We start from the raw sequence: 26,932 nt of genomic DNA, 5'->3' as shown, positions 1-26,932 counted from the left end.
CTGCAGTGAGCGTAATCAAGGTATGTATACAAAATGCTTACTTGTGACTCATAAGTCTCACGTAGCCTATATAGAAATATAGACCTTCATTAATCCCGCTAGGAGACCCGGCGACCTTCTGATTATGAGACAGTCCCTTACCCACTAAGCTATGGCCAGTGGCCACCTGTAATATGAACTGATATTTGCATCATTGACTGTGACAAAAAGGTGGGTGTTGGTGTGTTGGTGTTTCTGTGCATTGTCTGTGTTTTATGTGTCTATCGTATACAAGCTTACTTACAACATCTAAGGGAAGCCTTTTCAGAACTTTGTACTGTTTCTTTGGCCCCAGTTCGTAGATGTTCTTGTCTGTGAGAAGCAATACACGGTCTGTGGTTTTGTTGAAAACAAAACCACAGATTACCTAAGATTGGACGAGGAGAAAGAAAGAAATTGAAACAGAGGATGAAATTAAACAGAATAACATTTATTCAGGCTTATCTTACCAATTCCCATATTTTCAGAGTACTTCTAACAAGTAGAAAGTTATTGGCTTGCCAGTATTTTCTTTACTGACAGCAAAAACAGACTTCCTACAAAGACTATGAATACCAAGATAGAATGTTCTATTGAATATATTAAAGCTTGAATTCTTTCCTTGTTCTTATTCTTGTTCATCCATCCACAGTATCAGTGTCCTCGTATGGTCTAATAGGCTTTGGTTTAAGTGGTTCCCTAGCATTTGGTGGAGGCCCTTTTTCGGACTCTTTTGATAAGGAAAACGTGTTCATTATTACCGACTGCTGCAGTGAACTGATAAGCATACTTTCAGCACAAGGTATAATAATGTACAAATCTATGACTTAACTCCAACTAATTTATGAATTAAGTTCTTTTCCAATCTAAGACTTGGGGTATTAAAAATCTGGGCTAAGGCTGAAATGAATTTAAAATCATCTGACTTTGTAATTATGTCTGGATGATTAACAACTCTCACTCCCCTGCTGTGATCTTTATTTGGGGCAAGTAATGTTGAAAGATAGACTCATACACTGCAACAGCTTTATAATAGGCGTTGTGAACAGCCGGAGGCAGGGGGGCTAAATGTCGGGAGTGAGAAAAACAACCCAAAGGCTAAATTGAAAACACAACAGACTGAAACTCCTCGTGGCAACAAACAGGCACTGCAATTTTCTGCACAAATTCAATACATACTTTCCTACAGAAGCCAGAGAAGAGGACCTGGCTGTACTGCTCTTTGTTCCTCAGATCCTTGGATGCCCTGATGAAGTTGTGGCTGGTCTGAGGGCAGTCCCTCGCCTGTATGGAAACCAAAGACCCCCGTATTACGTACATGAAGCAGCAGTGGTGGAAAAAGTACACAAATGTTTTACTTAAGTAAAAGTATCAATACTGCAATGTAGAAGTACTCCGTTACAAGTGGAAGTCCGGAATTAAAAATGTACTTGAGTAAAAGTACAAAAGTATTGGTATCAAAATGCACTTAAAGTACCAAAAGTAAAAGTATCAAAATGTTTGAAAATAGGGAGTTTTTCAAATAGCCTAGGTATGGGGCTGACGTGGTTAATGTATGTGTTATGATATAATAATTTATATCTGAAAACTAAAAAAAGTTTTCAAATAATTGTAGTGGAGTAAAAGTACAATATTTGTCTCTGAGATGTAGTGGAGTAGAAGTAAAAGTACTGAAAATTGGAAATACTCCAGTAAAGTAAAAATCACACCCTGTGTGAAGGTAGCGGCGCCTTGATACATTTTGTCATCGATATGTGTTTATAATGTGTTGTGTTTATAGCCATATGTCACGTGAAGCTTGACCAATCACTTTGTTGACGGGTCTGACCAATCAGAACGTTGACGGGTCTGACCAATCAGAACGTTGACGGGTCTGACCAATCAGAACGTTGACGGTGAACACGGACAAAGTCAGGTATAGAGCAGGAGCCGCTAAAAATACCTCAAAATTGTACTTAAGTACAGTACTTGAGTACATGTACTTAGTTACTTTACACCACTGAGTCTACTGCCACCAACTTCTGATGGGATAGGATAGCATCTTCTTGTTAGTCATAAAACTCTCCATAACCTCTCACGGACTCTTTCAAGCCATATAACGCTCTGATTCTATAAGGAGCAGATCAAAGCTGCAGTCCTCGGGCTGCTGTTACCAGACACTGCCTCTGACGGGCCTTTAGAAGCAGGAACATGGTTGCTGATACTAGAGCAAAGCTTCTTTATGACAGTGTCTTAACAGTACAGTGGGAGCAATGAAAGAGTGGAACCTAACACTGTGTCAAATGATGCTCCAATAAAATGGACAACTGCATAAAAGTAAAGGGTCGCTCAGGTCAGATTATTTCAGTGGTAGTACAGTTAATCAGTCCCAGAGTGTGAAAAGTAGACCCACAATCATGGCTATCTGCCTCACTGTATTAAAGTCTAATAAATATACTTTGATGTTAATTCATGGGGCAATTCACAAGATAATCTGTCCTGACAGAGGTCCAAATACTGAAGACTTTGTTTGTGCATTTATTTATTTAGACTAGATTTAGATTAGGCCAAATAGTTGACAATACGGCAAGGGAATTGCCTGTAAATAATAATCCAGGCTTTAACTGTGATCCTTTGCATGGTGAGCTGGAGGCAGTGAAGATGAGCCACCCCAAAGTCACGGGCAGACTGAAGGAATGATGCGTGGTTTCCAGCAGTCATATTCCTGGCCCCTCAAGGCATCTTTCATGCCACCAACCCCATATTAACCCTGAAATGAGCCGAGCATGAAACCCATTAGAGCAGGGCTGTGTTCATAAGTGCCGTCAGCCAGACCTTATCATCAGTCATACTGCTGCTGTTTACTCTCGAGCTCGTCACATGTATAGATGATGCATTCATCAGAGTATGTGACTGATGTCATCCTATTCAGAAACTACGTTTACACAGCTGTGTCAGAACGGACAGATCTACTGTATCTCACTGTAGTGCCCTCTAGATTTCCCTGCAACTCTACAACATTCTAAACTTCCTGAAAAGGTGTTGGCAAATATATTGCAACAAAGTAACGCTTGCTATGCATCAACATGCTTAATTGTAGACCAAAAAATGTTCTGTTGTGTGCAATCTCCTATAGCATTAGCATAACAGCATTTGTCCCTTTTTATATAAGATGATGTCTGGCAACATATATGTGATGTCTATTTGTTCGTTTTTTTGTCTTGTGTTTTGATTGGTTCATGAAAAATGAATAAAATGTATGTAAAAAAAAAAGCTGAACTGTAGAGCAAAATGCAAAACATATTAATGACAGTCAGAATTGCTTTGGTCTGGCTTGTGTTGAGTTGTGTGCTTCTGTCGCATATTACATTTGATAGGTAGTCTCGTTCCCAGGCTCGCCCGACGCCCCAGTCCTTCCTTTCCCCAGCCAGAGCGCCCATCGCTGCCACCTTAGCCCGCACTTCTGCCATGTCAGATGGAGGGATGTTCTTCACTATCTGCCTCGCCCACCACCTGAAAACGGGAACGTAAAAGAAAAAGGGAAGTGGAGTAACATCAAAGATGCATCAAGGAAGCCCTGTAGGTGGTACTGATACAACTTAACGGCCAAAAATAAACTTTAGCTGCAATGACAAAACATACCCAGTCCCAGTCCCACCCTCAAATATAAACACACGCATGTACACACGCACGCACGCAAGGACGGACGGACAGACAGCATGTACATGCATGATGCACACATGCACGTCGTATGCACACACAAACACACACTCCACCCAAATCTAAATGACATTTCTGCGGTTGCTATAATTCTTTCCAAACAAAATTTGCATATAGATATCCAATCTCCTTACATGCATTAAATATTGAATAAGTTCTGACCTACGATGCAGCATAACTGTGATTTTGTGGAACTGAGCCAGTGCAGCCGGAGCGGAGGGCCACTCCACACTCTTTCCATAGTCGGCCATCGTGCGCACGTTAGCAAATCTGCTCTCCACCTCCCAGAAGTGAGCCTTGACCTTGTAGCGCTTATAGCAGCCCATGATCGTGTAAATGGCTCTCATGCGCCGGCACCTCATACGGGCCAGAGCACCACGCCAAACCTAGAGGATGGAGTTTGAGAAGGAGGCATGAAAAGTAAGGAAAGCGAAAGAAAAACAGACAGAAAACATGAGGGGATAAGTGAATAATGTAATGAAAGCAGCAGCGTGAGAGAGGAGAGAAAGGTTTCAGTGAAGCTTGCATTAAAAATTCACATGCCCTGGCACAAGACCAGTAGACAGTAGACACTCCTGCTGCATTGGATACAAACATATACTTCAGTTGAAGAACCAGACCTAATTTTAGATTATTCAGAAGTAGGTCACAGGAAAATTGAAAAACAGCTAGGGCGTTTCATGGTGCACAAGAAATAATTAATTTAATGTAACTATCCTCTGATCGCATTAATCATCTCAATTATTGCTACTATGATTTGGAGTCTCCGATTTCATTTGGCAGACGAATTACAGTCAAACATAACTGACAGCCTTATTAATCAGGCCGCGTACAATTTTCTTTTTCTCCATCAGTCTGAATAAGATGTGGATGAGGATAGCAGTGATGCTGATGTGATGAAGTGAGAACTGATGCTCAAGTTGTCTTTACCTTTAAATAAAACATGATTTATTTGTCTAGTGATGTAGATAACAATCGATATTTCCAATATTTGTAAGTTGTTTTGGGCTATTAATATCTTCAATTGAATGATGCTTACAAATTAGAAAAAATTACTAAGGCACTGAAAACAGGCAAGTAAATTAATCATTAAAAGGTAGGGTAAGTAAGTCGCTTTGGATAAAAGCGTCTGCTAAATGACTGTAATGTAATGTAAGTGACATTTTTTATTTTTTTTGTTAAAAAGGTTAAAGTACTATATTCAGATAGTAAACATTGCTACAGAGCGTTTGTTCAGTCACAGGGGTTTCTCCAGCTAGTAAACAGAATAAAGTACATTTTCAGGTAGGTGATCATTTTTAAGCCAATCAGGAGAGAGCACTGAAAATGCATTTTCTGTTAAATAAAGAGCTGGAGAGACATGGGAGACTTTTACTGAACAAACACTCTATAGCAATGTTTTAACCAAAGTAAATCACTTACCCTACCTTAAACTAACCAACTAGAGAATGCATTCACGTCATTAGGAGGCCCTAATGTTACCTTCTGTATGAAGAGCACGAGGATTGGGATGAGAGCAGACCTCTCCTGCTCCAGGGAAAAGAGCGACCGTGGTGTTCGGACAAACAGCTTAGTATGTCCGTAGGCCACGTCGTCTTGGAAACCATGCTGGGTGACGATGGCTTCCACGGCCTCCCTGTCTGTGGCCATTAAGTGGTTCGGCCATGTGTATTCACATGTCATTTTATACCTACAGGGCATACAGGAAAGGCGGAGTCAAGAATCACATTTTATTCTAAAAAGGACCCATTCACACCTTTTTAAGCTATATTCATATAATTGGTCCTCACTAATGCTCAATATCAAATGGTACCATTTCTGTCTTCTCACTCTATGTCTCAGAGGAGGGCTGTAGGCAGTTCAGAAACCTGCCTACCAGTGACATCATCGGTAGGCATGTTTGGTCATTTCAAATATTTGTTTTTTCTCCTTTATTTTTTATTAATGCAAGAACCATGGCTTCTATTTCAGCATGCTAACTTTCCAGGAAGAGAAAGGCTGTAGTTTCCATTAGTTTGGAATCCCATCGATGATGTCATTGGTAGGCAGGTTTCTGATCTATCAATGGGTGAAGTGGTGTTATGAAAGCTGAATCCTTCCAGTTCCAGCATTGTTACTGTCTGTATATGTTGGGTTCATGTGAACAGTTATAACATAGTCATGTCTCATGTACTACAGTAGATGGCCATGAAGACTGCTAGTATAAATAGTTTACTCATTCCTCACCTCTGCAGAAAGCGTGCGTATAGTTGCCGGTAAGCAAAGCCCGCCCTGCGTACCCTGACATTCTCCAGCAGGCCCAGGTAGGCCACCTGGTGCTGGCAACGAGGGTCATCAAATAGCACTGGAGACTTCATCTCATTGGGCTTTACACAGCGCACATAGTAGGGCTCCTGCAACATCGGACACAAGAATAAGTCTTTGTAATGTCTTTGTGGTTGGACTGGAGATCAGACTACGTCACACTGTGAGGCCTAAAACATTTCAGACCAAGAGAGAGATAGAGAGAGAGAGAGAGAGAGAGAGAGAGAGAGAGCGAGAGAGCGAGACCACGACACAGCCAAGCTACAAAATGGTAAACTGACTGCAATGACCAGCTACAGTAAGAGGCTATGTTTCCTGACACTTCCAGTGCATTTCCTTTACACAACAGCATAATTAACAGCACATTAAACAGCATATTCATCTTAAAAGATCACGTTCTCTGTGTTGTTTTGCAGCTGGATTCCAACAGGGACACATTTTTTCACTTGCACACTCACAAAATTAAATCACTTTGGGACACCTTTCCCCGCCAAAGAAAGGAGACTGCTGGGATTTGGTTTCGTCCATGTTTCGTTCACTTTCCCTCAGACAAATTTGAACGATATGCTCTGTATTCCACATCCCTGTCAAAGGCACTTGTCAGTTTCAATGATACACATGTGTGCACATCCCCAACTTCAGCTCAGTTCAGTAGAGGCTCGACACAACAGCCTATTAAAAGAAAAGCTAGTCAGATGAAGAGATTGGTCACAGTTACTCCCACACAGAAACTGTGGGAGAAAGCATCCATGCACTCATTCAACGTGATCTAAAATATAAAAAAGGAACTGTTGCCAGGAGAGTCTCCCCCCTCATTTTGCCTCAGCCACATGGAGATGTATCAGCAGCGAGACAGTAGGTCATCCCAAAATAACAGCAGGAAATGTCAGACCTCCGTCAATGGAGCTGAGAGCGACGTGAGCTCCATGCTTTGTTGTGCATTCCTTTCCTTCTCCATAAACACAACCAGACAGGATGGGAATTAGTGACCTACAAATATGTTGCTCTCTGACCCAAAGGAACACATCACTATGTATACAAATCACATACAGTACTTCCACTTGGCTGTCTTCCAAGGAGAGCAAGAAGAGATTCAGATAACCATTAGAGAGACCAACTCTTTCTCGAGTGCACTGGCCTCAGGCGAGTGACAGTAAAGTAAACCAAAAGGCAGATCTGGGTCAATGCTAAACACTGACGACAAAAAAACAACAACAACAACAACAAAAAAACGGTGTCCCTGATTTGCCAACTGTTGCAAAGCAACAAAGCAACATATCGTACAAATCAATTACCTAGGAACCTTTTGGTGTGTGCATAATGTCCTGCAAAAGCATCATAGTGTATGTATATGTATGGAAGAAAGGCTAACCCTAACCCTAACTCAAAGTGTAAACATGGGCCTGTAAGGTCACTTTTTATACACAGAGTTAAATGAACACTTGGGGTTTTACGGTTTGTAAATCATGGCAATAGCAATTATCACTTTGTTAAATTGCATCTACGTGTTTCTTGGCGTTTTCATATACATACTGTAAAAGAAATGCACCTCAGGGTGCAAGCACTGCCCACACCAAGTTCTCTCCATTCCCGAAATATGTCCATTATGTAATCTTGACCTTTATTATGACCTTAACCTTTGACCTTTGATTATGACCAAGTTTCATGAAAATCAGCTCATCTGTTCTCAAGTTATTTTGCTCACAGAAACACACACGCGCGCACGCAGACGGGACCTATTACAATAGGGAGGGAAGGGAATTCAGGATGTGACATCAAACATCATTGACCTTGCAAGCCAGTTTATCCACCAGGGCCACGATGGAGTTCTTAAAGAGGGTGCCTGCAGTCAGGGGTCGCTTGGTGACCTCTGTGATGCCAAGCTGACCATCTGGCCACATCTCCTTCAGGACTGGATTGGCACTAACACAGAGAGAGAGAGAGAGAGAGAGAGAGAGAGAGAGAGAGAGAGAGAGAGAGAGAGAGAGAGAGAATAGATAAAGTGTTAAAAGGAGGCCAAAGAGTGCAGAAAGGACATCATTACATAATTAATGGGGGTACAGAGTAAAATCCTGAGTGTTAATTTGTCTCAGAGAATCTGGTTCTATTTGTGCACGATGATATGAGTCAAATTAACACTCAAGATTTTACTGAGTAGCAGGGGAACGAGAGATGAGAGGGTGTTGAGTAAAGTGATGGAAAGTCATTTTCACTCATCCCAGTTTCTGAAACTGTCTTGAACCTCCTCATGTTAATAATAAGCTTTATTGTCTCCGAAGGGATATTTGTCTTCAGTATGTTCAAATGCAACAACAAAAAACAACACATAACCAAAACAACATATCACACAACACAACACCAAGACAATACATGAGTTTAAGTGCTAAGCGTGTGATGGCCTTATTGTTCATATCAGAAAGTGTTGGGAGACAAAAATGGTGAAGGATGCATTTGGCACCTGTTATACATGAGACGCTTGAAATCTTGGAAAAGCGGGTCCTTGTTCTTGTCCAAAAAGCCCTCGACAGAATATCTGAAATAGACATACATTAGATAAAGTCAATACATGTGACAGTAAGAGCGGTAGATTTGGCTACGGCTAATGGAGACTCCTGGCTGAAGAGCAGTCAATTGAAGTGGTGTGCCACAAAATAGAGATAGGGTCGTAAAATTTCACCATAACTCATGTAATCATACATTAAATTAATGGGGTCAGCTGACCCCTTTTTTCTTCCATTAGCATTGCTACCAAATGCTAAGTGTACAAGTGCACATTTTTAGTGGCCCAAGCAGCGAAGTATCTGGGTCTCAGACACTATAACAGTTACAGTTACCAAACTTGGCAGATAGGTTGTAAATCTCACACACTATTGGCCAGATGGTGGCGCTATAAAAATAATGCTCATTGGTTCCTTAATAACAACCTTCTACACCTCCTACCTCATTCTTCTCTTTCACACACTACACTTCTGACTGAACACGTCACAAAGTCCGTAAGCAGAGGCTTAGAATAATAGTCACGCTGCTTTAGTCGATTTACAAATGAGGCACATGGATAAATTCCCCAGAGCTTATATTTAAAACCTCTATCTAGGGGGCATTGCTGACGGAGTGAGCTGGACTAAATTCACAGAGACATTCCTTGAAGCTAGGCAGTACATTGGGCATTTGGAATATTTAGGGAAGCATCAGCAGAACCATTCTGGCACGTGTGGTGATGTTATGTAAACCGTCCGACCCTTTGGGTTGAAGGAGGGTACATGACGTAAGACATTTTGGAAACGATGCTCCTGAACCAGTGACGCCTCAAACCTCTTTTCCATCCACTCTTTCCTTCCCTTTCAAATCCTCTTCCTCTTTCACCTCACTCCTTCTTTCTCTTTCCTGTCTCTCTCCCTTTGTCTTTTTCTCCTTCTCTCTCTTGCTCACTCTCTCACACATACTTAACACATTCAACTCACATTGTAGGTACAGGCCATACTGTACACACACCAACACGTGCGCACTCTTTTTATAGAATGCACAAAATCCTGCCCAACGTTTGGCACGCATTTCTCTCCCTTTTTTCACACTTACACACACACTCATTTACAAATGTGCACACATGCATGCACACTCATATACGTAAACACACACATGTACAGTGCATACAAACAACAAGCGCCCTCCATGCTCAGAGACACATAGCGTGCCACGTGTCATCTGCATGGCCCTGTGACTGAGTGTGTCCTCAGCAGTCACATCTGAAGGCCAGGACTACAAGGCTGCGAGGGACAGATGTGTCCCTGGAGCTCAGGAGTGACAACACCACCTGAACCCATTCTGGGGAGGGGGGCTGGCGGGGGAAAGAGAGAGAGAGCGAGAGAGATTAACACTTGTGACAGGGAAACAGGATGGATTGATGGATGGATGGAAGGATGGAAGGATGGCAGGATGGAAGGATGGATGGATGGATGGATGGATGGATGGATGGATGGATGGATGGATGGAAAGATATAGTGTGGAAGAGAGAGCAAACAAGAAGGAGACAGAGGGACTAACAATATTGGGACATACAAGCCAGGAGACAGACCATGAGATGGAAAGAAAGGCACACAAGGAGAGAACAGCACTGTATGGTTCACAAGACCGGAGAGGACAGCACAGGACAGAGAGGAGAGGACAGGCTAGAACAGACAGGAGAGGACAGGGCAGGACAGTGCAGGAAGGATAGGACAGAACGGGACAAGATAGGACAGGACAGACAGGAGAGGACAGGACAGACAGGACAGGACAGGGCAGGAGAGGAGAGGACACACAATGATAAAGTCAGAGGCTCCCCACTGGGTGGCGGATGATTTAGAGCACTGTATATTTAAGTATGAAGGTCACGGGTGGTGCAAGGGTAGTGATGTATTAGGCAGGGTGAATGGTAGCCAGCACTGGCAGCCTCAGAAGACGAAGGCGACAGGTATATGGTCATTGTCCTGCAGCATGAAGTTATACAGTGAGGGAATTCAATACATTGTACTGTATAGAACAGAGGAGCATATACAGTAAAGCACACGGCTGTACAAAGTGCTATACGTGCAGGTTGAAGCACTGTAGGGATTTAAACTGGATGACAAAGAGATCCAGGAGGGAGTCGCAATAAATAAGGATGAAAAGAGAAAAGGAGGGGTGCACAAAGTAGGTCAAAGCCGGTGATAGAGGCTGTGTTGCGGATGAAGGGAGGGTGGGGAAGAGGAGAGAGAGAGAGAGAGAGAGAGAGGGTGGTCAGGGCAACGGTATATTTAGCCTAACTAAGAAGAAGAGAATAGGACAGAATCAGATCTGATGGGACAGGGTTGCGTGGGGTGGGGTACACTGTCAACATTGAGGTGTGGGGACCTTACAGGGGGTGACAGCTCAGTGCCAGCCCCCCCAGGAACATGCTGAGCAGAGACTGGGCTGAGGGATAACTATGGAGTCTGGTTGACGTAGACGCTCAGCGACAGGGAAGGCCATCTGTCATACAGCCGTGGTCTTTGCCACACCAGTGTAAGTTCTAATCCAGTGCAAACCAATGCTTGGCCGAGCAAAACATTAATACAAAATAAATCTGCCCTCGAGCAGGAACTGCGTTTGTAGTCAAACTTGAGAAAAATGGCTTTCAATTGTATCAACTGTTCCTCACAAAAACATGAAAATGAAAATAAATGGATGGTATAATGTTCAATATTCAGGTACAGATTTGCTGACATGAAATCAAATCATGGTCATGATCTTTGTCATTCTCAGAACACAAAAAGTAATCTCTGCTCAGGTTTCAGAAATGAAAGATCGTAAAACCAGAACTGCTCTGTTTGAGTGAGTTGTGTTCTACATAATGTTAGCATGGATTTTCAGACTCAAAGGCCCACCCCTCGCCCTCAGCAAAGCCTACTTCAGTTCTCCCTGATTATTGCTGCCACTACTGGCTTAAGTGACCACATCTTGCAGTGTGAAAATAGTCTCATCAGCTCCCTCCCGCCGCACATCTTGCTCCCTTGACATTACAATGTCCTTCCCTGTCTAGATTGAGGACTGTACACATGAACAACATGCATTTTGTGAAACCAAAGCAGTAATGGACAAATGGTTGCACAGTGGGCCTCATCTTGCCACTGTAACCTTGAAATCTGGGCTAATGTATTTATTCCTCAAAATGCGATACAGTGACACAGTCTGTGTGTGTGTGTGTGTGTGTGTGTGTGTGTGTGTGTGTGTGTGTGTGTGTGTGTGTGTGTGTGTGTGTGTGTGTGTGTGTGTGTGTGTGTGTGTGTGTGTGTGTGTGTGTGTGTGTGTGTGTGTGTGTGTGTGTGCGTGCGTGCGTGTGTGTGTGTGTGCGTGTGGGTGTGGGTGTGTGCGTGTGTCTGAGAAAGAGAGCACTCTCTGTGTTCAACTGATATTGATAGCAATTGTGGAACTCTTGTGAACTTCTGTCACAAAAGTACAATGTATTTCTGTGACCGTTAGGAGTATCGAGGACAATGAATTTCAGCTGCGGTAGACTTCTATGATCGTGACACTACAATAGTTTAGATCTACATTACTAGACCCATACACAATTGTTGAATATTGGCCAAAATATTTCACATATTTGAATGTGACACAGCATGTGAATTAATGGCTTATAATAATTTCCACCCCCAATAGTAAATGTTATTCTTCTCTTACTAATGTTATTATATGACATCTGCTTGTCAGCAAATAGTAACAAAGCAGCCTGTCACGTGTTCTGCCATAAACTCTCCTCCGGGCTGAGGCTGATGATGACATAATGATGAAGTCAGCAAAACATAATGTAAAAAACAACTCACGTGACATCTCCGGCGTAGTGCCTGACACGGAAATGCTTCTGAAACTCCATGGTTTTGTCAGTGGGGCTGAGCTGGATGGGAATATTATGCATAAATTGATCATTGAAAAAAAACAGCACAAAATAGAATTAGATACACATGGCTGAGCTACGGTAGGAGTTAATTGGGAAGGAGAAGGGGATGTGAAGGAAAAGAGACGACAGAGGCTGTTCTTGGTCTAACCTTGCGGGAGGTGTAATGGGGGTGTTGTGCCAGTTTGTCGTTCATGCTCTCCAGACAGACGGTGTCTGTAACGTTGCCTACGCTGAGGCAAGCTTCATCTAGGATGGAGATGATACCTTTGTGTGGCTGCTCCACCAGATCCACAATGATCTGGTTGTTGAAGTAGTCAATCTGGACACACACACCGTAAAAACGTTAAAGGAGCCCGTCTTCATATAATTGGTCCTCGCTATTGCTCATTACAATGCATGGGTGGTGCAGTGGTGCCTGCCCACCATCGCAGAGGTTGCGGTTTCAAATCCACCGTGGTGCATCCGGCTTTGTCGGACGTCTACAGTATATACGTACACAGTTGGCCCGTGTTTGGGGGAGGTAAGCTGGGCGGGGAGGGTGATATCTGTCACCACACGTTTTCCTACGGGCTGGGGCGTCACCTGTAAGCGGGGAGTGTTGGGCGGGAGGAGTAGGACGAAGGCTCTACGTCCTCCCGATGGGGGCTCCTCACTGGCAGGCGAGTCAGTAGGATAAAACAGCAGTGACGACACATGTGTGTGGAAAGAAATAATTGTCATAACGACTAAATTGGGTATAAAAAGAGGTCAAATGCACCAATAAGAATTTTCCCTCTGCGTCTCATTGGTGGGCTATGGACAGTTCAGAAACATGCCTTCCAATGACATCATCAATTGGGATTGCAAACTAATAGGAACTACAACCTTTCTCTTCCTTAAAACTTGGCATGCTGAAATGGAAGCCATTGCTCTTTTATTAATAAAAATGCAACGGTGATGTCATTGGCACTGGTAGGCAGTAGACAGAAATGGTGCCATGTTGAGCATAATGAGCATTAGTGAGAGCCAATTATATGAAGATAGGTTTCAAATGGTATGCTTGGGAAATGGACTGATTTCTCATCATATTGGCTAAGGGTAAATTGATACCAGCTGCACTGTGTTTGAGTATTTACATGAATGTTTCACTTCATTGCATGTGATTGTGATTATATACTGTACGTGCGTTTATGTCTGTATCTGTGTGTACCCACATGTTGCCAAGTGATGCCCTCTCTTTGGTATTCACTCTGCTCCTGACAGAGGATAAGCTCTATGAAGAGCTGCTGGAGCTTCTCATTACAGTAGTTGATGCAGAACTGTTCAAAACTGGCCAACAACACGGGAAAAAAGGCATTAGCGAGCAATATCATCTCATTCTATTTATGCATAACTAATACATAAATTAGTAAACAGAAATGTGTTAAACAAATCAACATTTGATATTCTTTTAAGTGGCCACCATTTGTATTGATGTCAGCTTTGCACACTTAGAATTATTTTTTCTTTCCTTCTAAAATGTTTGTGACATTCTGTTGTGAAGTTAGGGTTGACATACTGTAGCCCTATTAGGTAAAAGACTACACTAACTCAACTAAACAAAGAGGAATGACAGTCCATCATTGCGAATGAAGGTCAGTCAATTTGGAAAATGTCAATAACTTTTAAAGTTTCTTCAAGTGCAGTCGCAAAACCCGTCAAGCACTATGAAGAAAGTGGTTCTCATGGGTATTACCATAGGAAAGCAATACCCAGAGTTACCTCTGCTGCAAGTTTATTCGAGTTACTAGCCACAGAAATTGCCAATTAACTGGACCTCAGATTACAGTCCAAATAAATGCTTCACTGAGTACAGTAACAGACAAATCTCAACATCAACTGTTCAGACTGCGTATATCAAGCCTTCAAAGTTTATTTGAAGAAGAGAAGAAAAGACTTGCTTGGGCCAAAAAACACAACCAATGAACAAAGTCGATGATTAGATATATCTAACATCTGGGGCACAAATATTGAAAATATATAATACTAGTGATTCTTAACTTGACCCAGTTGCATGTCCTTAGTGTCCTAAAATGGCAAGGACCAAAGCCAACAGTACTCTCTACTCTGGGTCCCAGGACTGGAACTGAGAACCACTGATAGATGTTATATAATGTAATATAATGTACATGCATTTAGGTGAGGGATGAGGGACAGCAGAGGCCAACCTGTTGTTATCAAAGATCTCAAAGCCATAGATATCCAGGACCCCGATGACAGTGTTTTTCCCATCAAGCAGTGGGTTGTAGTCTTTAACTTCAATAACACTGTTGATACGACCCACAATCCAGGCAAAAAGTCTCTCGTAGAGAGCCTGCAGTGCCGAAACCAAGGGGGGAGGGAGGGGATATTAAGTGAAAGTGACAAGTGAGAAAATTAGATACAAGCAAAGTGTGGGAGAATGATGATGTTAACACAGTTTACCTCAGGCAGGGAGCCTGATTTAAAAACAATCAATTCAACAGCTAACAGGTTTGGTATACAAGTTGTGTATTAGCCATAGGTTGTGATGAGAAATAACATGATCTTATTTGATGAGAGAATAACACCTTGGCAAAAGCATCCCTCCCAGAGCAGGCCTCCTGTTGCGTGTGTCCCTTCTCTATAATTTCGCCACCCCCGGCGGCCACAGTGCGGTACAGCAGGCTCTTACTGACAGTATCTGACTCTGTGGTGGTCAGCTTAGCGATGTGGGTCACAGCCTCTAGCCCCACCACCTGGACACTCTCACCATCACACTCAAACTGAATATTACCCTGAAAAAGTACAAGCATCATTAGACACAAGATCACAATTTTACTGTACACGAGCACATACTGTGACAGTGTCATATCATTTGTAAACATTCATTCACATTTGTTTTGTTGTTTTAATGTTTTTTAAACCACATGAACCCTAGCCTATTCTGGGCATGCAACAATAGGCGAACATTCCTTGAAAATAGCAGAAACCAAGTACAGATAGGGTTCAAGACAGTGGTTAATCAACAGCGATATAACCTACCAGAAGAAGAATGGTGGCCAAGATCCTGTAGATGGAATCAATCTCTGCTTCTGAGAAACCAATCACCTTCAGAGCACTCATCACTGCTTTGTGACTGGAGCGATCATTGCTGGATGTCTAAACGACAGAGAGGTGTTTGAACACATGGATTGAATGGAATCAATCCAGAAGGAGAATTCAATGAAGAGGCAATATATATAATGCCAAAGGATAATAAAAGATAAATATTATTGACATAAAAGGTAGATTAAAGCTATAAATCAGACTTACAGTGGTGTCAGCTCCCTCTTTGGTATAAACATAAACAGCAGGGTCATTCTGCAGGTGAAAGGACTCCAGCATTTCATCAGAGCCTCCACGCAACAACTGTCAAAACACAAAGTCATATAGTGGCTAAGTTTGCAATGAGAATAATAATATATCTCATATGGTCAAAATTTACTCAGTAAACTTTAACAACGGCATATCATATTTCTATTGTCCCACTTGTGTCAGTTTCTCTTCAAATGAGAAGGACAGCACTTGCAGTCAGGTAATTTTTCTTGTATTTACATGGATGAATTTCATCAGTAAAGCCTTCTTCTTCATTTTCCCTCTACTCCAAATCTCTTCACGGGAAATAGCAGATCGACAAACCAGGCTTGTTGATAAGCTATTTTCTCACAAGCATTGTGAGCTTGTGAGACACGTTGCATGTAAACTTGTGGTTCAGATATTTTCGGCGAACGTTCTCCCAGAATAGGGATGCTGGGGTTCAAGCAGTTAAGAATTATTAACACAAGAAAGAGTTTGAGCATGTTTAAACTTTAACATTTGTATTAGTGTCTACCTGATAGAATGAATGGAAGTTCCTCTCCCCCTCTTGCTGGTGGATCACCCTAGACTGGCAAGGGAAAACATATCATTATTACTGTGAGCAATAAACCATAATTGACCACTGGAAGGAAAGTGAAGCATATTGTTTTTGGAGACATTCTTTTAAGAACCTGTGCTTTTGTACCGCTATTTAAAGAAAGTTCAGGTAACTGAGTAGATATCAACACATAAAACATTAACCCATGACATTTTTAGGGCCCCTGTCAGTTGAGGGCCCTCACAGTCACTGTCAACATACATCTGAAAAACTTAGCTTTTTGCATGAAATGTGCTGAGAAAGTTCAGTCAGGAAACTCGTCTCTCACGCAGTTGCGTGCGGTCAACCATTATTGACCGCACACTTCACGTTTCTATTCTCAACCAATCTCGTTCACACATCACTATGAGAGCGCCCAATTTAAATGGGGAAGTTTGCTTTGTTCGTTTTCTTGTTTGTTGCGTTGTCTGAACATTCTGATGCTGCTGGTGCCTTTCTAGGAATTGTTGCTCACCATCCACCACCCCTGCTTTTACTGTATGTACAGTGCAATGGCTAAAAGCAGATCCTTTCATCACCAAACCCCAAAAAATTGTTACTCATTGTATATTCATTAAAATATTTCAATTCAATTAGGAAGTTGTCCTGACTGAACTATCATATATCTAAATAAGCAATAAGTACAGTAGCAAAAATACAATGTTAAACAAAATGGAGTCAGAGGATAGGTTAGGGTGCAAACAGTAGCCTAATGTAGTTATTTCTGCTCAATGTGAATGGATCACAGCACCATACATATAGGACCACAATGGAAACAAGTCCCCAGGACTTTTTTGTGTTCTTTCCTTTTAGCCTTAATGTCTGACTACACCACATGCTTTTTTCAATAAATTAAAAAAAAAAAAAAAAAACATCAGTTAGACAAGTTCTCTCACAGTGGGGATAATAACAGCATCATCATCATGTGGGTGATAATATATACCAGGTGAGCTATTCATTAACGCCAAACGATGGCAAAGCAGGTTCACAGGAACATCTATTCATGGACTCTCACCTCTGTCATTAAACATTCATATTCGTCTCAAATTAAATTAGGTTATTTTAGGCAAATTCTGGCTTAATATTAATAAAACAAATGCCTCATTCCTCTGGGTTTTCTCTGTAACGGCAGTGGAGAGCTACTGTCTACCTTCTGAATCTTAATGTCATTCTATTTACATTTTCTAAAATATTGTTGTGTGCTTTATTATGACAGTGAATAAAAACAGGAAAAAAGCTGATGTCATGGGACACAGGTGATGAAACATGTACAAACACCTGCCATCAGAACTAGGTCTATGTCAGTGGCTCCCAATCCCAAACCTTTTTTCCTTTGAGCTTCTTACAGCTGACAACGAATAGCAAAAATACTTGATCTATAAGCTCCCATCGTGTTGTGACGCGTTGTGTAGATCTGTTATTTTCGCTAATGTTATTATTACTGTGCTTCACACTGATGTTGCATTACAGGATAATATATTCTGTACGAATATACAGACAGACAGTGGATGAAAGCAAGTTATGATTTTGTGCAACATGTTTAAAATGTTGTACTACCTCTAAACAGACAAGGCCTCACGTGACCCTGTGTTCTTTGCCCTCCCCCCCAGGAGGGTCCACACCCCAGATTGGGAAACAATGGTCTACCCCCCCAAGGACCAGGGGTCCTTGGGGGGGTACCAGGGGGTCCCCAGCAAAATTAGTTAATATAGCAACACAATCATTTTAACCGCTCTAACCATATTTTATACTTTGGCTATTCAAAAATAGCAGATATACAAGTTCATAGCGCTTATGAGCTTGTAGATCTGCTATTTAAAAAAAATCCCTAGCACAAAATATTTTTGAGATGGGGGTCCCCAGCCAAATACATATCATTTTGGGGGTCCTTGATATGAAAAGGTTTGAGAACCACTGAACTATGTGACACACAGCTAGCAGGCTGAATGCCACCCCCACTGAGCCCTCACCTTCTCTAGCAGGTAGTTGTTGATGTGTCCACCGGTGGGGTCACCGTTGAAGTTGAAGTTGATGTCCATGTACTTGCCGAAGCGACTGGAGTTGTCATTTCTATTTGTTTTGGCGTTCCCAAATGCCTCCAGCACACAGTTGGATTTCAGCAGCACGTTCTTCACACTGATTTATGACAGCGCCGGTGACCGTGATGGAAAGATGTGGGCCACGTCCACAGGGGGAGCGAGAGATAGAGCATATAGTGAAATGATGGATGGTAATGTCAAACCCTCCAACAAACTCTCATCAAACAGTCCCAATGATTGATGTGAATTGAACTCGAGAATAAAAAAAACAGCATTTAATAACTTTTGAGGCTGTTGTGCAGGTTCAGTGTGCTGCTCAAGGACACTTTGAGGTGCGGCTGGGAGGGGCCGGGATCGAACTGGGGAACCTTCAGATTCCCAGGTGGCCGCTCCTGAGCCACTGGCACCCCTTGAGTCATAGACCAGCTGTACCACTGAACTCCACCCAAACAGCATAGTTTCCTAATCCTCAGTATTACTTACCTCTCTACCTCTGCCCTCTGGTTGGGGTTGGTGATGGCTGCTATGTACTGCATGATGTACTTGCTGGCCTCTGTCTTTCCTGCTCCACTCTCACCTGGAACAAAACAACACAGATAGGCGTGGTACTGGTAAACGGAGGCAAATTATGGCAATGGTAAAACACACGACGATAGTCTCAATCTCCTATCCACAACACATGAAAACGTACTAGTACACATCAATGCGGTGGCTGTACTCAATTGCCTGTCACTTAAATTTGGGGAACGTTTAATACATTTCACTTCATGCTACATTTCCCTTAATTGTATTTTTGTTTATCCAGGATAGTGTTAGCAACAACTTATTGTTTTCCTCATGGGATACATAAAAACTACTTAAAGTACAGAAACAGCACAGAAACAAACATCCAAAGTCTCTATACATTCATAAAGGTCAAGTGCAAATGACTTTAAAACAGTTTATCCCGTTCTATTAGGTCTTACCCTTATATCAACACTTTTAAATCCCATCTAAGACACACCCTTTTTCCATAGCACATACATCTGCTTAAGATCTGCTTCATGTTTGTCATGCATTGTGCGCTGCGTTTACACATTTATTTCAGACTGTTCAATTATATTAATACATTTCTATTTTTTGCATTTAACAACAATGAAGTGCTACTGTATGACAGTATAATTACATTTCAATAAGTTAATACTTTGGGGTGAGTATAACAAACACTGTCTGAAAGAGCCATGAATATAGTGGAGAAAATTAGGAGCAAAAATATCTCACTCAAGTAGACATTTGAGCAGAGGCAATGTGTCACATGGTGATGTGGTGAGAACCCAAACGCAGGACAGCCAGGCAAAGTATAGTTCAAAACCCATCATTGGGTGTTTTAATACAGGAGACAGGTGAACACGAACACCTCAGACAAACTATAACATGTGACACAAGACAATGGTTAATTGGGGAACAAGACTTATATACACATGACAGGTGATTACAAACGAGATACAGCTGGTGCAAACAAACATAGAACCAAGAAAACTAGACCAGGGAAACTAGACCAGGGAACAACATAAGTAGAAATACAAGATCTAGAGTTTACAATCAATGAGACATAGGTCTGAAACTGTGACACAGAGACACCTTAAATGCTTTACTATGAGAACATATCAAACCAGTCATGCAGGTTGGAGGCCAGTTGCCAATGTGACTGAGAAGGGCTTCCAGCATGCATCTGGGAGGACACACACTTTTATTATCTTACTGTATGTGTGCTTGTTATTAGAGTTAGACTGTTAGACTGTGAAAGTAAACCATTAGGCTTCTGATTATAACTATATATATATTAACCACTATACTTCATTGACTGGAGTCACCCAGCGGTCTAAATTAGGCACCCTCCTTTTTCCCCTCTACACCAGATTTCTTCACCAAAAATAGCCAATCTACAAGCTCACAACATGCCTCTTTGCAATGCGTTGTGAGCTTGAAGGTCCGTTATTTTATGAATCTTCACCCAAGAAGAGGGACACTAGGGTTCACGTGGTTAACAACGCCATGCATGAAGACACAGGCTTCATCAATAAAAGCACAGCGCGAAACATAGGTAAGCTGAAATGCCGTTGGATGCTCACATTGCAGTACAAGACGCTCCTACACATCACACAAGTATAACATGCAAAAAAAACATATTTTCACTACACATCAGTCATAGAGTCAAGGTTTTTGAACAGGGTGAGAATATTTATGGGGCGTGTTATTTAAATGACGCTCGTTTCAGCCGTGACATTTATCAACGCTGGGACCAAGTGTAAGCTCGGATCAGCTGTGTAGGTAGCCCCTACGGAACCTCTCCCTCCGCTATGTAGCTCCGAGATGAGGTCCCTCTTTATTTCCTGCCGTATGCTGTAGGCCTTGTCGCACATTTTCCACTTTACATGTTTCTTACCCCTTTCTGCACATCGTATCCAAAAAGTAAAGCATTTGCGCCACTCTCTCAGATGTTTAAAATTTTAGCTGGCAATAAAATCTATCCAACGAGTTGAAGAAAGTATTTAATTTGCCTCGGTTTTCATCCGGTTCCAAAATATTTTGCATTAGAAGATGCAATTCAACATTGGACCAGTAGGGTAACCAGTAATGTTATCTCTACGGGCGCAACTCTTGCGCAATGTCTTAAAAACATGGAACCGGATGAAAACCGAGGCAAATTAAATACTTTCTTCAACTCGTTGGATAGATTTTATTGCCAGCTAAAATTTTAAACATCTGAGAGAGTGGCGCAAATGCTTTACTTTTTGGATACGATGTGCAGAAAGGGGTAAGAAACATGTAAAGTGGAAAATGTGCGACAAGGCCTACAGCATACGGCAGGAAATAAAGAGGGACCTCATCTCGGAGCTACATAGCGGAGGGAGAGGTTCCGTAGGGGCTACTGTGTAGGATGCGTTGATAAATGTGACTTCGACGTTGGTGTACGCCGAATATATGGAAAAATATACGGCGGTTTATACGCTGCGTTGATATCTCTATCCAGTCACACCCTGCAGCAATAACATCACTGCGTTTACTGTGAATTTTACATGTAAACGGTTACATTTAGGAGAAGTTAGTATTTTGCAGCCTACTGCCCAGGAGGAATGCATGTGTTAGTTAAGTGTTATAGAAATGACCTTATGCAAACTCATTACCACACAATGCTGGGGATTTACATCCTAGAGGTACAGTACCACTGCTGTACTAGTGCAGAGGTTTTTAAAGCTTTTTTTTTGTTAAATTCAAGGACATCTATTTTGATATACATTCGTCCACGGAGCCTCATTTGATACGATTTTTCATCTCAGGAGTTACATCCCTTTAACAAACCAAAGAGGATCTCTGATAAGGGAAATCAAAACCCACTGAGTCATCATGCTAGCATTGAGCTTTGACATGTAAACTATGATATAAATCAGGCAGAAACCTTGCGTCTCCGTATTTAATATTTTTAACTGAACTGGACAAGTAAACATGGTTGTCGTTAGTTGAGATAGTGTTTCAAAGTGTCCACTATTAACAATAACAACTACAACAACACTCCACAATCATAATCCATGGAAACCCTCCATCCACACAGCCTGGGTCTGTGGGAATGAAAATGAAGGGAGATTGAGTGAGCTGAGCGTGGAGAACTGCCTGACTGCCATGCCTGCCTGAACTATCGCAATGCTCGATTTGGGCTTTGTTGAAGCTCATCGAGCATTATGTCTTACTTTGTCGCTGTCGTGGAATTCTGGCTCAATCAGTAATTGATGAGGCAATAGGAGTCGAGACAATATTCTAGGTGGTGATGGTTATGCTTTAATGTACATGATATTATGGGGAGAAGTACAATAACACTCGGTGGGGTCGGTGGTACGGTAGTTCTGCCAGGAGCACATGGCTCAGATCATAGTTATACTGTAGCTGCTTCAAGGACGAGCTGAAACCATAACTAGAAAAAGTTCTCCTCAGAGCACAGGTCTCCGCCAGGAGAGGTTAGTGTGGGCCAGCAATGTTCGCAATTCGCCAATCAGGCTGGAATGTGAAAAATCGGACGGATCAGACGGATCCGTCTTGATCACTTGACTAAAGAGATAACATGTACCGATTTGCATGATCTTTGGACAACATTTGTAGGAGTAATATAAAAAGAATTCGGTGCAAAAGTCTGCCTCCAGGTGGCGCTATAATAGGGTAATGTTGAAAGGGTGGCATTTGTTCATAATTCTTCTGCATCACGAATCACAAATTTGCCTTTAAAAGAGAATGAACAAGACTTACCTGAAATGACAATGCAGGTGTCTTTAGCTCGTCTCTTCATGGCCTTGTAAGCAGCATCAGCAACTGCGTAGAGGTGTGGTGGGTTTTCATACAGCTCCCGTCCACGGTAGGCATCAATGGCATCTCTTCCATAAATGTCCAGCTCTCTGTATGGGTTGACTGAGACCACCACTTCTCCAATGAAGGTGTAGATACGGCCTTTCTCAAACCTGACCATAGATAAAAGAAAATACTTTTTTTTACGCATGCATGCATGTAAAATTGACTAATTAATTATTACATTTATGGCATTGAACAAAGATTTGAATCTTCATACTCCATTTATTTCCTAATCAGGAAATAAATGGACCAATTGAATGTAAATTAAGGCACTGTCAGTATAGTTAAGAATAAGATTAGGCAAGGGTTTGGTGAGGTTAAGGTTAGATTAAGTATAGACATGGCATGCCCGGTGGTTGATTTATTGTCAGAGGCAATACAGAGAATTTCTACACAGCCATACATACCACCAAAAACAGAAAATCTTTAACCACTACACACACCTCAGTGTCAAAGCGTCCCACTTAAGTGAACACCCATTAAAATGACAACACCCATCAAAATACCCTAGAGCTACAGTAAATGTAACACATTTTCAGAGAGAACAGCTATCACTCATATGCCGACCATGACAGGAAGTGATGCAAGAGAGTATGGAAAGCAGGAAGTGTATTTTATGTGGTTCAATGTGGTTGCTTCCTCAACCTTGGCTTGTACATCTTGTTATAGTTTCATGAGATGGGACAACGCTGAAAGATGCAGGGTTTAAGAATTGGTCAAACTCAAAGTTATATTCAGTACTATTTCACTGAGTACAAGCGCTACGAAAGCTATAGGCTAGTGTTTATGAAAAGGATTATCATCTGCCCTGGATTAATGAATAAAATAGTCAAAATTTCAAATTGATTTAGGATTTTTTTTTAAAACACACAGTTTGGCAGTGACTTGACAAATCCAGAAATATACCAGAGGCAAAGAGCCATTGGGAAATATGGAAGTACATCACAGACCTTAGCAGTTTAGTATGGTTGGTAATAAGATACATTTTATAGGTTATATTTCAGGCACTGCTATGAATATAACCTGTTTAAACTTTCCCATTAGACAAGCCTGATCAGGAGGAGAAAACTAGAACAGTCAAAAAGCTGTTTGCCAAGCCATAAACCATTGTAATATCAAACCACAGCTGTAAATAATATAAAACATGTTTTTACATTGGAAGTTTGCTGTCAATAGCTGAAAGGCTAATAATTGTTGTTGTTATTATTATAATAACTATTATTATTATTGCTATATTGACATCCTCTCAAACAAGTGTTACATATAACTGGGTATTTACAGTATGTGTCTTACTCTTCTCCTTGCTTCTTATTATGAGAACTTTGAATTTAATTGGTGAAAAAGTCACCTGATTCAGTGATAACCCACATCAAAACACAATAATAACAAAACTGAAGAAAGGGGGGAAACTAACAGTTTTCAACAGGACTAATGAGTTCTGATTATATGCAATAATAGCTATATGCAATATTTTGCAGCAGGGTGTCAAGTTTCTATGGTGGTCAAAGCAAACACTGGTTTGTATCGTAGCAACACAAAAAAGCGGTAAAGACAGTCAACGTGGAAATGACTCAAACATACATAACTTTGATGTTTCCCCATCTCACTCAGTGCACTCACTTCCTCAATTACTATCTTGGAGGAAGTGCTTAAATGGTCAAGAACATTTCATCATGTGATGTGATTCAATTTATGATGTTTAATAGTTTCAGGAGAACGGTTAGCACTTTCCAACTGCCTTCCCTTTCAGAATAAAACCATGAAAATGTATATCACAACTTATATCGATCGCACAATTTGACTTCCTTCACTGCAGAGCATTTAATCAAAATATGCATTTTGCTGAGGACAATTCAGGACCTTCCCTTCTGCTTCAGTGGCCATGTATGGAATGCTACCCTTTTCATCTTTGCCATCCAGCTGCTAATCCATCTCTCTCCCTCCCTCCCTCCCTCCCTCCCTCCCTCTGGGTATGTCAGGCCTTACCTCAACTTCAGGTTTTCCATAAACTGTTCCATTGTCACTTCATCAAGCAGGACAAAGTCTGACTTCCCAAACTCTAGGTCCTCGAGCTCCGCCATCCCTGAAGACAAATCAGTCCACTCACACCCACCAAGCCAGACAGAGAGAGGAAGGAAAGCAACTGACAAGAGAAGAAAGAGAAGTGTAGACTTCTGGGGCCCGGTAGTGAACAGGGCACAGTTTATGTCTGTGTCTGGCAGTGGGTGTGGCTATGTTCTTTTTGTGGATTGTAGGGTGTGCTTCGTCGAGTCACTGAGGGCTGTGGTCTACATGCTACAGCACGTCATCCTGTCAGTCAGTCTGTGTGTGTGTGTGTGTGTGTGTGTATGCGTGTGTGCTCTTGCGCACATACATGCGTGCTCGTGCTCATCTATATATACAGCTAGAACTATCATTAAACCCATACACCACTTCTGCATCCTCCTGCCTGACTCTCTTCCTGCCACACAGCTGTGAGGGCCTCTGAGTTTCAGAGCCGTTGCTGAACTTATCGTGGTGAGAAACCTGATCACAATGTCAAACTTTTCCTGCTCACTTTCCGTCAGTGTCTTCCTTTGTGTGCATATTCTGCATCTTTCCTCCTTCATTTTTAATTTGATTTCCCAATGTTATAACTGTGAGACATTTGTGACACAGCCTTGGAAGATTAACCTTGTAATTGTGGACAATAAATCGCCCTTACTCAAAGAGGATCATGGCATATCCTGTCTTACAGTCAGCGTTGAGCATATATAATTTCACTTAGCATTTACTCTCAATTCAAGGTTTAAACTGACAGTATGCTGGAGCTCAATACACTAACAGTTAAGAGTAAAAAGATTCAATAGCACAAGACCACGTGGTAATGTACTGTCTGGTTTCAATTCCGCAACACTACTATTGTTAGTTTTGCCTCTACATCTCCATACATCTGATTTCTTCTTTTAAAAGGAAGAGTTAGACAAATCACCCAGAGGATATGTTTTTGGCCCTATCACCACATGCTGGGGCATGGTCCTCCAATGTTTCAACAGCGAGTGCTTATCTTTCCCAAAACAGGCCGAGTAGTCCAGCTCAAAATATGACTCATATGCTGTCCTTATTCCATGACAAGCAAAACCTAGCTTTATGTTTGTTCTATATATAGTGCAGTATATATTTAGTAACATTTTCTGCCCATGTAAGAACAAAGATCTATTTTTTGCGATTGAAACCCAAACTTTGATCAGATTAATCAGAATGGAACAAGATGGTTCAAACAACAGAAATGTCATGCAAGCATCGACTAGAAAGTGGTATGAGTCAGATGACGTCACATGTTTCAATGGACATTGCACCAACATTTTTAAGTAACTGGGCATGTCACAACAAACCCAACTAAGCCCAGTTTACAGTAATGTGCCCTCTTCTTCTTTTCATGATGTTGTTTCATGACTGTATACTGTAGGTTGTTCCATATGATCTAACAGACATTTGACACACGACAGAGAACAATTGACACAGTGCCCACTGTGTTGTTTGCTGTCTACCATAATGATGAACTCAACCAGCTATTCCTATGATCACAGTATTTCTAATCCAATAATTGCTGTACCACATTTACGTACAGCTTAAGTATTAGCTGTACATAAACTGACCACCCTTGTTACAGATCAATCAATCTGGGAACCCATTGGCAAAAAATAAATAAAAAGAGCTCTGAATCTGCCTTGAGAAATTACTGACAAATAGACTGAATCATCATGACATCACCACAATCCACAACCAAACATGTATGTTTAACCTTATTTCTGGAAGAACAGGGCAATTATGATATTATCGACTATTAGAAATATATTATTAATTTTGTTCTAAATATCCACAAGTTGACAAACTAGACATAGCTAATGTTCTGGACACTTTATTTATATTGTGAAAACGTCCATAGACATTCTACCTGTAAATACCTGTCCGTTTACAAACATTCAAACATTCTGATCTGGTCTATATTTCTTCTCTCAGCAATAAGGCAACTTCCTGGCCAAAAAGCATTACTTCCTATGAGGGGAATGTTGTTTTTGTCTCCATCTAGATGCTGGGCTCAGATGCAGCAATATTAAATGACACCAACATAACATTAATTGTGTTATAACACCTTAAAGATACAGACTAACTGACAGAAGACAAGCAAAATAACATACACAATCT

At 41.5% G+C, this 26,932-nt stretch overlaps 1 protein-coding gene across 2 annotated transcripts in view; it reads right to left on the bottom strand.

Moving 5' to 3' along the window:
- The window catches only part of myo1g (myosin IG), a 40,166-nt gene extending 15,218 nt beyond the window's left edge, over positions 1-24,948 (bottom strand). The window contains exons 1-20 of one of the 2 annotated variants that reach the window (XM_084079593.1): positions 24,731-24,948; positions 22,646-22,854; positions 18,851-18,944; positions 18,299-18,464; positions 16,266-16,319; positions 15,707-15,802; positions 15,437-15,553; positions 14,983-15,189; positions 14,602-14,747; positions 13,609-13,723; positions 12,564-12,734; positions 12,342-12,412; positions 8,480-8,554; positions 7,812-7,944; positions 5,944-6,110; positions 5,200-5,407; positions 3,880-4,103; positions 3,366-3,510; positions 1,198-1,302; positions 284-406 (exon numbers count right to left, since the gene is read on the bottom strand). In XM_084079593.1, the coding sequence (XP_083935719.1) occupies positions 284-406; positions 1,198-1,302; positions 3,366-3,510; positions 3,880-4,103; positions 5,200-5,407; positions 5,944-6,110; positions 7,812-7,944; positions 8,480-8,554; positions 12,342-12,412; positions 12,564-12,734; positions 13,609-13,723; positions 14,602-14,747; positions 14,983-15,189; positions 15,437-15,553; positions 15,707-15,802; positions 16,266-16,319; positions 18,299-18,464; positions 18,851-18,944; positions 22,646-22,854; positions 24,731-24,825 (2,721 nt within the window). In that variant the 5' untranslated portion in view covers positions 24,826-24,948. Of the gene's footprint in view, positions 1-283; positions 407-1,197; positions 1,303-3,365; positions 3,511-3,879; positions 4,104-5,199; positions 5,408-5,943; positions 6,111-7,811; positions 7,945-8,479; positions 8,555-12,341; positions 12,413-12,563; positions 12,735-13,608; positions 13,724-14,601; positions 14,748-14,982; positions 15,190-15,436; positions 15,554-15,706; positions 15,803-16,265; positions 16,320-18,298; positions 18,465-18,850; positions 18,945-22,645; positions 22,855-24,730 lie in introns of those variants that run through there. The other variant, XR_014602358.1, reaches the window with a different exon arrangement.
- Between the last annotated feature and the right edge of the window lie 1,984 nt (positions 24,949-26,932).

The sequence above is a fragment of the Gymnoscopelus microlampas genome (genome assembly GCF_963454915.1).
Source record: "Gymnoscopelus microlampas genome assembly, chromosome: 15".
NCBI classification, from domain to species: Eukaryota; Metazoa; Chordata; class Actinopteri; order Myctophiformes; family Myctophidae; genus Gymnoscopelus; species Gymnoscopelus microlampas.
The sequence above is the reverse complement of the archived record's forward strand: the minus strand, read 5'-3'. Positions and strand labels throughout refer to the sequence as shown.